This window comes from Oncorhynchus keta, chromosome 37 (assembly GCF_023373465.1).
Source record: "Oncorhynchus keta strain PuntledgeMale-10-30-2019 chromosome 37, Oket_V2, whole genome shotgun sequence".
In the NCBI taxonomy this organism is placed as follows: Eukaryota; Metazoa; Chordata; class Actinopteri; order Salmoniformes; family Salmonidae; genus Oncorhynchus; species Oncorhynchus keta.
In genome coordinates this window covers 17068577-17082261 of record NC_068457.1, presented here as the reverse complement: position 1 = coordinate 17082261, position 13685 = coordinate 17068577, and the positions used below count along the sequence as shown (strand labels likewise).

The 13685-nt window shown below is 43.9% G+C and overlaps 2 protein-coding genes across 7 annotated transcripts; both read right to left on the bottom strand.

Moving 5' to 3' along the window:
- Positions 1-203: 203 nt before the first annotated feature.
- On the bottom strand, positions 204-6009 carry LOC118375675 (uncharacterized). Of its 2 annotated transcripts, XM_035762264.1 has the most exons (8): positions 5622-6009; positions 4626-5471; positions 4277-4476; positions 3719-3998; positions 3472-3590; positions 3248-3295; positions 3064-3153; positions 204-2911 (listed from the first exon to the last, which is right to left on the bottom strand). In XM_035762264.1, exons 2-8 carry the CDS (start codon positions 5448-5450, stop codon positions 856-858), a joined length of 3618 nt encoding a protein of 1205 aa, XP_035618157.1. In that variant the 5' UTR covers positions 5451-5471; positions 5622-6009; the 3' UTR covers positions 204-855. The 2 variants fall into 2 exon arrangements, with proteins under 2 accessions (XP_035618157.1, XP_052355307.1); XM_052499347.1 differs by having other exon boundaries at positions 4626-6009.
- Positions 6010-6249: 240 nt separating this feature from the next.
- LOC118375672 (sentrin-specific protease 2-like) lies at positions 6250-13466 on the bottom strand. 5 transcript variants are annotated; one of them, XM_052499343.1, is made up of 16 exons: positions 13057-13466; positions 11593-11654; positions 11404-11513; positions 11170-11239; positions 10936-11017; positions 10646-10826; positions 10441-10547; positions 10260-10345; positions 10044-10171; positions 9822-9944; positions 9580-9711; positions 9271-9477; positions 8251-8330; positions 8036-8120; positions 7774-7869; positions 6250-7668 (listed from the first exon to the last, which is right to left on the bottom strand). In XM_052499343.1, exons 1-16 carry the CDS (start codon positions 13131-13133, stop codon positions 7588-7590), a joined length of 1707 nt encoding a protein of 568 aa, XP_052355303.1. In that variant the 5' UTR covers positions 13134-13466; the 3' UTR covers positions 6250-7587. The 5 variants fall into 5 exon arrangements, with proteins under 5 accessions (XP_052355303.1, XP_035618152.2, XP_052355302.1 ...); XM_035762259.2 differs by lacking the exon at positions 13057-13466 and adding an exon at positions 12025-12583; XM_052499342.1 differs by lacking the exon at positions 13057-13466 and adding an exon at positions 12025-12583 and having other exon boundaries at positions 10646-10787.
- Positions 13467-13685: the final 219 nt, after the last annotated feature.

The following is a 13685-nucleotide window of genomic DNA, read 5'->3' as shown; positions in this document are numbered from 1 at the left end:
TTGAAATTAATAACTGATTGAACAGCTTTAAATATGTGAAAAAAAACAAAGTTGCCCCTACCCTTGATGGTGCCGTGGACTAGCTCCAGGGATACGGACCAGGCCACTGGTTTTAATGTCGTTTATGCCTGAGGCTTGAATCTCACTGTGGTTGTTTTTCTAGTTTCAAATATGTTTTATTATGAAGCATTGGTATCCATGTATACAATTGTACTGTTTATTCTGTGAGCTTCATTTTTACACGAGACAACAGTAATATACACAAAATGATCACAAGTATTACCACAGGATATTATTGCATGAATGTATACATCAAAAACTGTATGAAAGGAAAAGCCTTGAGTCAAGATAAACGCTGTGGTTGTTTTATAACAATTTATTTTCTATCTTAAAGATTGGTGGGCAAATCTGTTTCGGTTTACAGTCTCTGCTTTTAGTCAAATGACATTTGTAATGAAAACAAATACCCTGAAATGAGCATGGATACTAAGACTACAGTAATTCCCTTTGTACAAAATACATATTTTTATTACATTGTCAACAACCACAGAAGTACAATCCGAGCAACTAAATACAAAATGGGATAAGATTAACACTAAATCCACAGTGGACACTGACAAAAACACGAAGGTTTCTGGGATTATGTACATATTAAATGAACAAGGTGGAGAAGACAATTGCTAAAACAAAGGCCTGGTATGTACAATTACAGTAAAACGAATACAGAAGAAGACGAGGCAGACTATTCCCCACCCCTCAGGTTAGGGTTATACCCTTCCACAATTTGTATTTTCTTTCCTGAGACGTCATGTTGTGAAGTTTGTTATAATGATAAGTAACATGCGTCTTACCAACCTATCCATCTTCTTCGGCAGATTTAACATCTAATGGAGCACATTTGGCTGCTACCTCAGCCAGGCACTCCAGGCTTTTCCGGGTGTGACTACATATGTCTGCCGGTATCCTCCTGTTAACAACTATTCTGATCACTCGTGTGGATTGTTTGTTTGTGTCGCTTATTTCAGGTGTTGCAGCAGGTTCAGGGTCCTGGTTTGGGTCGTGTACTTGAGGAATTGAAACAGATTCTTTGTTTGCCCTCATCCTAGTGTCAACTATTCTTATTACCTGGGTCTGAAAGTCACTCATTTTGTACCTTTTAGCAAGTTCCATGTCTGTGCAGCTTCTTTTGGGCACGGAAGCGGTTTCCTTGTCTGTGTTGGTTATTTGAATGTGTTCCTTTATCGTTTCCATTATCTGAGACGTTTGAGCAAGTTCTGCTTTTGTTTCGTTTGCTTGAGGCCTTTGAACGGATTCTTTGTCAGTCCTCTCTGCCGTTGAAGTGGTTTCCATGATGGTCCTGCCTAACTTACCAGATTCCATGTCCGTGCAGCTTACTTGGGGCATTTGAACGAGTCCCTCCATTGACTTCCCACTCAGTCTTTGAACAGGTTCAAAGTTTTCCGCACTTACTTGAACAGGTTCATTGTTCATCTCACATATTTGGGGCATTTCAGCAGCACTACAGCTTTCCATCCTATTGACAATAATTTTTATCTCCCGGGTAAGAGCAGGTTCTTTGCCTGTTTTGCTTATTTTATGCATTGAAGGGGTTTCCTTGCTTGTGTTGATCACTTGAGCAAGTTCTTTCCTTGGCCTGCCTCTTTTGCGCTTTGAAATTAATTCCATTTGATCTAGTTCTTCAGGTGTCTTTGCAGGTGCTTTATTGCTCTGATTTACTTTAGCCTTTCCAGTGAGTTTTTGGGGTTCAGCGGGTTCTTTATTTTTTTCCCGTCCTTCGACACGTTGCTGATTAATTTCACCAGCTTGAGGCATTAGACCGGCTTCTGTGTCTAAGTCGGTTTCTTGAGACATTTCAATTGGTCCCTTCCTGGTCCGCCCTCTTTTAGATGTTACAGCAGGTACAATGCGTGTGTCCATTTTCTGAAGCATTTTGCAGGATTCCTTGTTCATTTTGGGCATTTGAGTTAATTCCTGGTTTGTGCCGGATACTTGGGGAACTCGTCTGGGTCTCTTCATGTTACTGGGCATTAAAGTGGTGTCCGTATTTACCTCGCTTACCGGAATGGGTTCCATGCAAGTGTCGGTTAAATGTGGAATTTGAACAAATCCCTTCTTTGGCCTCCCATTCTTGGCCTGTACAACAGATTCTTTGTTTGTCTCAGCAAGTTTAATATCTGTATTGGTTACTTGAATGGGTTTGATTTGTGTGTCAGTTACCTGGGGCGTTTGGACAGGTTTCTTCCTTGGATTTCTGAGCTTGTGAACAGGTTCCAAGTATGTGTCGGTTATTTGTGGAGTTTGAGTGTGTTCTATGTTTGTTTTACTTACTTGAGCAAGTTCCTTCCTTGGCCTGCCTCTTTTGGGCATTATAATTTGTTCCATGTTTGTCTCGCTCATTACAGACATTTGAGCAAGTTCTTTCCTTGGCCTGCCTCTTTTAGGAATCTTCATTTGTTCCATGTTTGTCTCGCTCATTTCCGACATTTGAGCAAGTTCCTTCCTTGGCCTGCCTCTTTTGGGCATTTTAATTTGTTCCATGTTTGTCTCGCTCATTTCCGACATTTGAGCAAGTTGTACATTTGTCTCACTTATATGAGCAGGTTTCTTGTCGCTGAGTTGAACGGGTTCCATGTGTGTGTTGTCTACTTGAGACGTTTCGACGACTTCCATGTGTGTGTTGTCTACTTGAGACGTTTCAATGACTTCCATGTTTACCGTACTTATATGAGAAGTCTCTGTGTCTGACCGGTGCGCGCCAGTTGCGTTTACTACTGGAGGCGATTGAGCAGGTTTCCTTATCGTCATCTTCCTTCTCTTGAGATTTTGAACAGGTTTTTCCTTTGCCTCCCTGTTGTCCTCACTGTTCTTCGTCCATCGACTCAATGTAGGTCTGTGAAGGCATGAGAGGGACAGGAAGATACTAGTAGGTTTGTGCCTTGAGATAAGAGCAAATGGTTGAAGTGAACCTATATACACAGGTCCTCAACCAAAATTCAGTTTGATTGCTACAGCTCCGTAGAGGATCACCTCTCTATAACTTACTTCTGGACTTTGTGGTAACCATGTTCTTTGATCAGATTCTGGTACTCCCGGGAGTCAGGCCTCTGAGTAGGGCTTTGGTAGTCGTCTCTCCTGCAGTGGACACAAGAGGGCAAAGGTCAGGGAGCACAAGGAGATAGGGATCATCATCATAACACAAACACATAAAAAAAACACAGACTCTCACCTGGAGCGAGATCTGGAGTCAGGTCTGGAACTCCGATCGGACGAGGACCTGAGGGCACATAGATAAATAGATGAGAATCACATAATTAGCTCCAGTTAATCCCACCTTTCTGTGCGAGGTAGTTTTATGGACAGACTTTGTGGTTACCAAAAGTGTAGCTACGGGCTGCTAATTTTTAGAAACTACACTACTAGAAGCCCCTCCCTCCAGGAAATAGTTCTTACCCGTCTCTGGAGTGGGATTGGTCCGAGAACCAGTTCAGAGAGTGGGTTGGGGAGGAACTGGGATACTCTTCAGAACAACTCAGAGTCTGACTCTCATCCTCAGATCTACAAAAGGAGTCCTGCACGGACCGCACATGAATTAGAACCACACCAGAACAAATCAAGGGGGAATTATTTTCAAAGCTCATTTAATACATACATAAGTAAACAAACATAACACTTTTTCTCCTGAAGGAGTAAAACTTACCCCAGGCTCCTCCTCCACCCCCTCTGTCCGGTCCTGCTGAGGTGGATCAAAGCCGGTTATCAGCCTCTCTGCGTGTCTCCTGGTGGAGGCAGCACTGGGACACACCCCCAGGGCACTGAGGGCTTTGAACACGCTGAGAGGACAGCCCTGTTTCCAGAACTCGACCCCCAGAGAGGCCTGGATGAAGTTGCACTTCTGCATGGAGGTGTAGAGGACGATGGCCAAGATAAGCCCCGCCCTCTGGCTGACGACATCACCTGCCTCCTCTTCTGTCCTCGGGCTTCAAAAGATATCAACGGAGAACATGTTATAACCTTTCATGCACACAGAGAGCAACAGCAGTCACATAATTCAGCCCTGTGGAATCTGTTTTTCCCTCCATTTTCCAGGGTTGAGTTCAAGTACAAAACAGAATTTTAAATGTAAATATTTTAATAAAAGCCAGTTAATTGTTGTGACCCCCATACAATACAAATACTCTGATCATCTGGAATACTTTGATCATAAATACTTTGATCATCTGGAATACTTTGATCATAAATACTTTGATCATCTCACCGTTTCGTTTTCCTTGCTCCCATCATAACCCGTGTCCTGATGGTGTTGGGTTTGGGGAACATTGCTCTAAGACAGGCCAGGGTCATAGGGGCCTTTTCTTCCCCCCACGCTAGAACCGTGTCCCAGGAAAACCCACTCACACTCGCCTCAGTCAGCGGCTGACGCAACGGCCCACGTTGGTCCTTCAACAATACCTTACTCTGGTAAAACAGACAGATGGACACTTACATTTCTTTGCCAAACACATCTATCGTCAACAACGACACACTCACACCTGATGAGCCATAAACTGCAGGTAGCCTATAAACAAATACATTATTTAAATTAATTATGTTAAGACAACAATTACCTCCTGGGCGATGACCTCGGCGAGGAAAAGGGTCATGGCTTCTCTAGCTTTGGTCTTCATCAAGGACCTGAAGGCCTTCAGGTGCTGGTGGCTGTTCATGTAATACAGGGCCTTGGCATGAGGTCCAAACCCATAGCTCTGCTTAGTCTTGGAGAAAGGGAGCTTCTTCTTCTTGGGCCTTATACCTTCGTCAACGGGGACCGGAGACAGGAGTGTGGAGTGTGTTGTAGATTGGGGAGCCTTCGGATGTCTTTTTGTTGTCCGCTCTCCAAAGGAGAACAGGGAACTGATCTGATTTGAAGTTTGACTTGATAATGCTGAGGAATTTACTTGTTTTGATGGTGTTGAAGAGTGTGTGGTTGGGGCTATGTGCGTTGGAGGTCGTCTGATGGTTGTTGAATGGGATTCTGGGGAACAAGAAGTCAAGGTGGTCCATTTTTCCCCGTCCCACTGACGAACTGTCCTTCGTTTGTTTTTTTTAGAAGCAATGCACTCTTCTATGGATAAAGAGGATGGGTTGGTTATAATTGGAGTTTGATTGGGTAAAGTTGTGGATGAGCTTGATATTTCGGCACGGGGCTTTCGAGGTCTGCCAACTTTTGTTGGCAAATCTGACCAAGTCCAAAGCTTCCCATCCTGCTTGGTTTTCCTTCTGAGCACACCAAGACAGACCCAGCAGACGAAGGATGAGTCATCAGGAGTGATGTCAAAGACTTGCTGGAAGGTCTTGGGGCTGGTCAGCGTGGTGACTTTCCTCCTGTTGTAACCCTTGGGCCCCCTCACAAACGTCACCCCACAAATGCAACACGTCTCTGACTGAGACATTGTGGTGGAAATGTCAGAGCGCTTCAAAGGGGTCAAAAAAGGAGCTGATCGTTGTTAATCGAAGACTGGTAACCTATTAATAAAACTCACATTGCAATTGTTAAACATACAATTATCCTGTGGGGGAGCAGATAAAATGTATGTATGGTTTGAGAAACAACGCAGACTCACAGCGGATCCTTCCAGTGGGACGCTACCATCCAGAAAAAGCCCCGGTGTAAGTACTTTCCTCACATTAATCGACTGTGATTTTCAAAAACATTAAGTGCAGAACGCCCTGGTTAAAAAAAAACACCTTCCCGTGGCTAATTGATGGAAATATCGTAAAGGGAGATATATGATAACATTTTCACTTCCCGCCAGCTACATGCGAAATATTGCCAACAATCTACAGTACCACAGAAGAACAACGAATTTGCACTAGCGATCATACAAATACGGCCTTTTATAAGGTATATCAAACATAGATTAAGGCAAATACATTACATTTCAAACTACTTTAGGTAGGATAACTCTTGAAAGTAATATAGCGTAGAAGTCAATGTGTTTCGATGGTCCGTTTTTGTGCAGTCACGCATGCGCTGGGCTTCTCCTTCCTACAAAAAAAAAAGATGGTTGACTAGACGCCCAGTCACAATACTGCCGCCTTTAGGCTTGGAGTATAATAAAACATAGCTCTTGTATACATCCTCCATAAATAAAGCATATATATATATACACACACACACACACACCAAAACATTACATGCCATTCACACTCATTTACATTTGACATTGATTAGTCAATAACACAAGCTGATCCATTTCTTTCCTTCTGACCTTTATTACATACAAAAATATGACTGAGGTTGTCAGCACAGCTCTATGCACACACATGAATAATTGCAGCAGAAATACACGCAATGTAATACGCAGTGTAATGACCCGTGCATAAGCAGTACTAGCCTGGTCCCAGATCTGTACGCGCTTTAGCCAACTCAGCTTCCTTTGCCGTCCCAGACATGTTAGCTACAGGGTTACCATCACACTGAACAGCACAGGAGTGTAAGCTAAAGCACATACAGCTTTATAGGCCAAGGGCCTAGTGGAAATGGAACCCTATATAGTGCACCACTTTGAGTCATAGGGAGCAATTTCAGAGGCAGACCCAAGCTAAAGCAGTACAGACTCATTAGAAATTATTCTCTACATGCCTTTAAACGAAAACACATACAATCCAATAGAACTGTTATAAAATGTATGACAAAAACGTCTACACAGATGCTGTTACTGCTGGATTAAATTATATACATGCCATAAAAGAAAAGCCTTCCGCATCAAATAAATAAACTATTGTTACACATTTAGGATTTAAATTATTTGTCCATATCTGTTAGTGGTGGTGAGGGATTAAGATGGGGTCCTGCTCTGCCAGAGATGGCGCACCTCACACACCGGTCTCTCTTCCAGTCCAGACAAAATTAAAGCAGCTACGCACACAAACTTTTCAGTCAAAAAAAAAATCTATTTACATAAATATAGTACACACACATGCAGCACTCTTCTGTCTGCCTTCGATGATGATTCAACCATAAATTAAGACATTCAATAACACTCATATGCCTCAGTTGTCACTCCACTTTCTACTAGTCATAAAAATAAAGTACCTAATATAGACATATATAAATATACACACACAACATTAACAAACACTCTGGTTTCACACAGAAAGCTTGTTTTAAATTTAAGTTTGCATCAATGACAGCAGGGATTTTCAAGTGTCTAACTGATTCCCCATTTAGTGTTTTCTAGAAGTATGACAGAGACACTCTCTGGAGTCCAAGGCACTTCAGGATGTATCTGAACACACAATCAATTCCAAACCATTCCTTTGTAACCTCTATGCTTCGGAGAACACCCACCCTATCTTCACTACAAGGACTGCACTTCTACCCACTGACAGAGGGTAAGAGGTCATACTGTGGTTCATAGCTTTGGTCCTTTATGTCCTTTATTTTTGATTTATTGCTTTTGTGCTTAGCTGTTCGCTGTAGTTGTCCTTCCTGTTGTAGTTTGGAGGCTGTGTAGTAGTCATGCCTGTTGTCGTTGTTTGTTATCATTTCTGTTGTAATGGTTGTTTTGCAGCTGTAATTTATTTTTATGTAGTTGTGTAGTCCTCCAGAAGCCTCTGGTTGAGAATCTCCCAGATCATCAGTTTCCTGAATAGCGGCATGTGACACTAAGGAGAGTGAGAGACAGTGTGTGAGTGAAAAAGAGATTGTACGAGTGTACACCGAGTGAGTATGATAGGCTGTCGTATGATAGGCTGTCGTAGGCTATGTACCTGTCGGAAGGTGAGAGGCCACCCCTGGGCGATGTAGTCAGCATATTTACAGGCAAACACTCCACAGTCACTGCCATTCTTCTGCTGAGGGATCTCCTACACACACACACACACACACACACACACACACACGGGATCCTGGTGAAAAGCAAATCACTAGAGAACGGATGCTATTTCTGACAGCCCTAGACACACTGTATATTCAAGACAAAATAAGAACAACAAAGATGATTAGATATGCATTTCTGTCTGGGTAATTTACGCTGGCCCTCAAGCTGCCCACTGTCCACTTGCACGCGTCCAGATCTTGGTCCTTCCTGGCCTTGTGCTCCTCTCTCAGGTACAGCCTGGACAGGGTTGGATGAACCAAATACATGTAACAGGATTACAGAATGAAATGACAAAAAAATAATGGTCATCAGATTACAGGTACTTTTGTCAAACCAAATGATTACTAGAAGGGGACTGAGGACTCACAGTAAGAGGCTGCAGATGTCATCATGTCTCTGTCCCATAGAGTCATAGGACCTCACAGTCCTGGAGTTAAGGTTTATCACCTAGAGAAAGAAATGAACAAAGTCCACAGGTATCTACAAATGACCACAGAGAAGGACCAGTGGACTTTCTAAAGCAGTGGTCACCAACCTTTTTTGAATCACGATCACTTTGAGTCAAAATGCAAGACAAGATCTACCGCTCAGATTTGTTTTATTTTTAACATAACTTAAAAAAATGTTAGCCTATGCAACATTAACCAACTAAAACAATTATGTAGCAATGAGGGTTGTGCTAAAGTACGCTATAGGCCCAACATCACTGCACATTGGCTATGCTTGAATTGCTCTGCCAATGTTCTTCAGACATTTCAAACGTTTGCTTCAAAACAAGCGGATCTACTCACGACCTCTCATGCTGTAAACACAGTCCAGTTCAAAGTGAATGGCACAGATCCATATATGGCAATGGTCTATTTGCAAATAGGCCTGCTGCATTGCTGATTGGTTATGCCGCACCAGTCTGTGTAGCGTATGGGCGGAGTCGTGCGTGTCAATGCAATAGAATCCTACTACGCGTTCTGCCTACAACAAAATCACTTGCATAGTTCGTTTTATTTCAGTATGTTGCATTGAAAGTGGCTAGTATTGCATTGATTCAATCACAATTCCCACAGTAAAGGGAAACGTTGATAGTATAAACTCTAGAAAGTTGAGTGAAGTTCAATCTCGTGCTTCTCTGCGCAGGCTGATATTTCAGCGTGCAGCTCAGAGGCAACATTGCCTATAGCGGTGCACTTGATTTGCTCTATGGGCCTGCCCAGTAAGCGGAGATCTACCTTCAAACACATTAAATGGTTCAAAATGTGAACACAGCCTTCTCAGCACTAGGGCTGCCGAATCAAGTGCAGAAATGTTTGGTGATTGACAGGTCGGCTGTGATGACCGGTTGGTGACCACTATTCTAAAGTGAATGAAGCCCCGTCAATCTGGGGAGATTTACAGCCAGTGACCAGTGGACTCCCAGGTGCAGCGGAACCAGGATGATGTCATACTGGAAGAGGTCCACAGCTTTGGTCCATCGCTTCACGGCGGCGTGCCCCCCTCCATGTAGTTTGGGGAAGAAGAATGTACTGAAGGAGTAGACCTTCAGCCCTTGCCCTGCACTACTGCTACGAGTCATCACTAGGGACAGGTAGAAGTTAATCACCTGAGACACAGAGGGAGAGTTACTTTGTTAGACACACACACATCTATCCTTCTCTTTCTCTCACATGCAGGCACACAACCTCACACCAACAACCATACACACCTCATCATTGAGCCAGCTCCCTTCCTGTAGGGAAGCCAGGTCTCTCTGAGTGATGCATAGCTTGAAGGCTGAGCTCAGGACCAGGTTAGGATCCCTCTGAGACAGGGCACGACTCACCTCCACAGCCATCTCCTAAACACACACACAGTTTGAAATAAAAAGAATGAAAACAGACCCATAGAATACCTACACTCATATGTCAACACACTACAGACATACCATTAAAGGGAAAAATAACTCACCTTGCTGAACCTGGGGAGCTCCTCAGTGCTGTTGAGTGTGTCAGTGTGTGTTGGTGTCTCTCTGTCAACCAGGTTGAGTCTTGCTGCCACCTCTGCAGAGAGATCCAGCTCTGGCTGCTTCTGCTGGAGGGAGAGAGACTTTTTAACAACCTTATGATGCTTCATAGAAGCCTTATGACTCTTCCTAGCACCATTACTACAGTTTATAAGTGTGTGTCCTACCGTTGCATTGCTGGCAAGTTGTGTATCCAAAGCTGCGCTGAGAGGCTTACTGAGCCACAACTCTCCTCTCATGTCTCTGGTTTGTTTGGCTGAGGATGTATCTCTCCACATATACACACTGGGGTTGGCTGCAGATAGAAGGAGAAAACATTAGCCTAGGACAACAGCTTCCAATACATGAGAAGAGGGGTGAGAGAGGCTGTGATAGTAGTCTACCTCTGAAGGGTCCTGTCTTTGGGGTCACAGACTCATAGGTTCTTCCCAAAATGGCCATTCTATGTCCATCTTGTGTAAATGTTTCCCTGTGAGGAAGCAAAGAAAACAGAGGTTTGTAAAAACTAGCTAACGGAACCACTGGAATGAAAACTATAATCTCACACTCTCCATCACCACTCACCCCTGGGGTTTGGTGCGGGTGAAGGGCAGCGGTTGGCTCTTGCTGTATTTATCGGACACCATCTCCAGTAGCCGTCTGTAGTGTTCCTTATCACTCTCCTTCAGAGCCTGGAAACGGAACAAACCTGACAACTACTGACATACCTGGCGTGGCATTTAATAAAAACCAGGATCAATCACAGGGTTGATTTTAATTTCAAACTCACCTCCTCCACTGCCAAGCACTGTCTGTGAGAGCGGTTTGGGGTGGGCAGGTCTGAGCTGGGGGGTCTTGTCCCAACCCCCACCCCCTGGGTAGGCCGACTGGGAAGGAGCTGGAGGGAGCATCTCTGGGGCTTGTCTCCATCTCTCCCTCTGTCTGGGTTCCCTGGACCCAGCACTAAGCCACTGAAAACAAGACCGAGAACAACGCTTACAGGAGGAACATCCCACATATGTAGAACCTTTGTGTTAAAGCCCCAGAACTGAAAGTATGCAGTAGACAGAAGATACCTACGTGTGTTTCCTCAGAGGGGGAGAGGCTCCCTGGAGGAGGCCCAGCCCCCCTCTCTCCCCCTGTCCTCCTACCGTTGGTTTCTCTGGAGACAAGGAAAGAGGGATAAACAAGTTGAAGCAACCACTTGACCTGTCCCCTCTGCTGTTACACATATTATATACCATGATGTTGTAATGTATAACACAGCTGTCGTCCTTCCTTATCAGTCAAACAATCAGAGCCCTCGTTACTCACCCATTTTCCAATCAGAGCTGCTCATCCATGAGGTGTGGAGTTCATCTATTCCCATCAGGCCCACGGGGCCCTACATAATAGGAGTGATTTAGGACATAGTCAGATGTGAATATTGTGCAGCTATTGCACAAACATTTTAAAGTTTATGTACTGGTATGAGTCTTTCAGTCAGAGCAGTGGTTTATGAGTGTGTTGTGTACGGTACTAGAACGCACCACTGGTACACATTCATACCTGGCTTGCTGTGTACCTTCCGTTTCTCTCACTGGCAGGAGACAGTGGGTTCCTCAGTCTCAGCAGCCCAGCCACCCCTGCTACAGTCTTCTTCACAAAACTAATGATGTCTATGACAATATGAGAGAGTACAACACACATGAATTATAAGAACAATGCCTAAAAGTTATTGGTAATAGGTTACCATACCTTTTCTCCGTCTCTTGATCGCCACTGGTTCAGTCTGGCTAACATTTTCTGAAACATGAACGCTGTAACAAAATGTAAACACGTAACTAGCCAGGTAGAAGTTACATTTGTTAGCTACAGTTCGTTTTTCTACAGTATCTTATCATTTGGTACGTTAGGAAATATTTAGCTAATGTCTGGTAAGTGGCGCGAGGAAAGAGTTAGCTCGCCTTATTTATTTTTGAAGCAGCTAACACCAACTGGAATGAATGACAATTGTTGCTAATAATTAGCTAGCTAGGTTAGCGAGCTTGGGTGACAAGTGTTTAAATGTTAAACTAGCTGTTAGCTAGTTGACTGGCTAGCGTTTGCCAGCCAGCTTACTAACGCGTTACATAAACAGCTACACAGAGCACACTAGCACCGAAGACAGTACATGTGCCAGTCACCGACCTCTGGTAGTTCCTTTTGGTTGGCCTGGCGTTGCTATCCTGCCGTTGCGAGTCTCTTTCCCCGCCAACGTTCAAACCAGGCCAACCGGAATGATTTTGCCCGGTTATAGGCTCGAAGAGCGACGATAGTCCGTCAACGACCCATCCGTACATCACAGACAGATACGAGAGAATGGAAACTTCCTCGTACGGTCGGGCCAGGACTAACTGCGGTTTAAAATACAAGCTCAGTGGGCACGAATGTTCTACCTGCGCCAAACCACCATTCGCCTTCTATCGAGCACAGTTAGCCTAGCATTTAGCTTCGAGTTGAAATGACTGAAGTGAATGTACACAAACGTGAAGACCGTAAACCGTAGGGGGAAAACGTCATACTTCCTCGTACGGTCTTGGATATGCTAATCTTATTCCGCTTTCCCGTACTAGTTGCCACTATGAAACTCGGAAATGTAACGACTTGCTGAACGGTTGACATCGGCACTTGTAAAAATACAACCAGTTAGCGAACAGTTTTCTAGTTCCGACTAGTATTTGAACGCGGAATTGGTACTGTGGCATGTAAAACATCTTAGCCCGTGAAAAGGCCTGCCAGGGCTCTGTTTTGCATATCATGGTGTTGTGTGAATATGTTTCCGTTGGATTGTCAAACAAATCACTTAAAAAACTAGGCTACCTGTGCAGTTCGAGCCACTATAACAATTTATTTAGCTGATACTCTGTATTGAACTGTAAAGCCTACTGGCTAGTTTCACCCATAATTTACACATTTATGCTTATAATTTCCGACATTTGGTAGGGCATATTATCATTTCCAACATTTGGTGTGGCCATTTGTTTGTCAACTATAGTTATACATGCAGCGTCTCTTCTGTCATAACTTGTTGCCCGAGAAGACTAAATACAGTTGTGATCGCCAGACTAATGTCTTACATGGATAGGATGAATGCATTCATCTAGTTAACGCCATTAAAGTACTGTTGTAACCAAACGCTGCTTTCCCGACTAAAGAAGGGACCCGGAGACCCACAAATACCTGTGTGTTTGATTTTGGTGACACAGCGACTCCTCGGGCAGTGTCAACCCTGTGAAACCTGCAGACAAGTCAGACATGGATGGGAGACAGATTCTACTCAAGGGCAATAGTACCTAAAGCACTCGAAGCAGTGTCGGAAGTGACACTGGATACTCAAGCTAAATTCTCCCCTGGAATGTTTGAGACAGGCCCGAAAAACAGATGGATTAACACCATTTATAATATGGTTCCTCATCTAGAATTCAAGTTCTGGATAGAATTAACTGATACAGATGATGCTAACTTTGGATAGAAATTAGTATATACATTGTATGTACAATTTAAGAAGCCTATTGGTTGGACCTCAACTAATTAATGAGTGTTGCCTAGATCGGCCTGCATGTCGTGTGGCGCTTTGTATGCCGAGGCCGGGGATCGAAATATGGTTGCTCCGCCTCTGAGGCATCTCCGGTCGTTTCAAGAGGACAGAACACGATTTTCAGCTTGTTGCCGAAGTGGGCGGATTTCGTTTAGGAACACGAGGAGAACACAATAACAAAACAAGGGGGGAATGGTTGGTCCTGTGCAAAGTCTCCAAATGGCATCAATTTGACCGGGTTTAAGAAAATTAAAAGCTTATGAAACACGTT

Excerpts from the sequence above, each read along its gene's own strand:
- LOC118375672 (XM_035762259.2), bottom strand. The coding sequence starts at position 12,176 with ATGTACGGATGGGTCGTTGACGGACTATCGTCGCTCTTCGAGCCTATA. Across the intron at positions 10,827-10,935 it reads CCCCCTCTGAGGAAACACAC|TGGCTTAGTGCTGGGTCCAG; the intron begins GTAGGTATCTTC and ends TCTTGTTTTCAG. Across the intron at positions 9,945-10,043 it reads AACTTGCCAGCAATGCAACG|CAGAAGCAGCCAGAGCTGGA; the intron begins GTAGGACACACA and ends CTCTCCCTCCAG.
- LOC118375675 (XM_052499347.1), bottom strand. The coding sequence starts at position 5,450 with ATGTCTCAGTCAGAGACGTGTTGCATTTGTGGGGTGACGTTTGTGAGG. Across the intron at positions 3,591-3,718 it reads GGGTGGAGGAGGAGCCTGGG|GACTCCTTTTGTAGATCTGA; the intron begins GTAAGTTTTACT and ends CGGTCCGTGCAG. Across the intron at positions 3,296-3,471 it reads CAATCCCACTCCAGAGACGG|GTCCTCGTCCGATCGGAGTT; the intron begins GTAAGAACTATT and ends ATGTGCCCTCAG.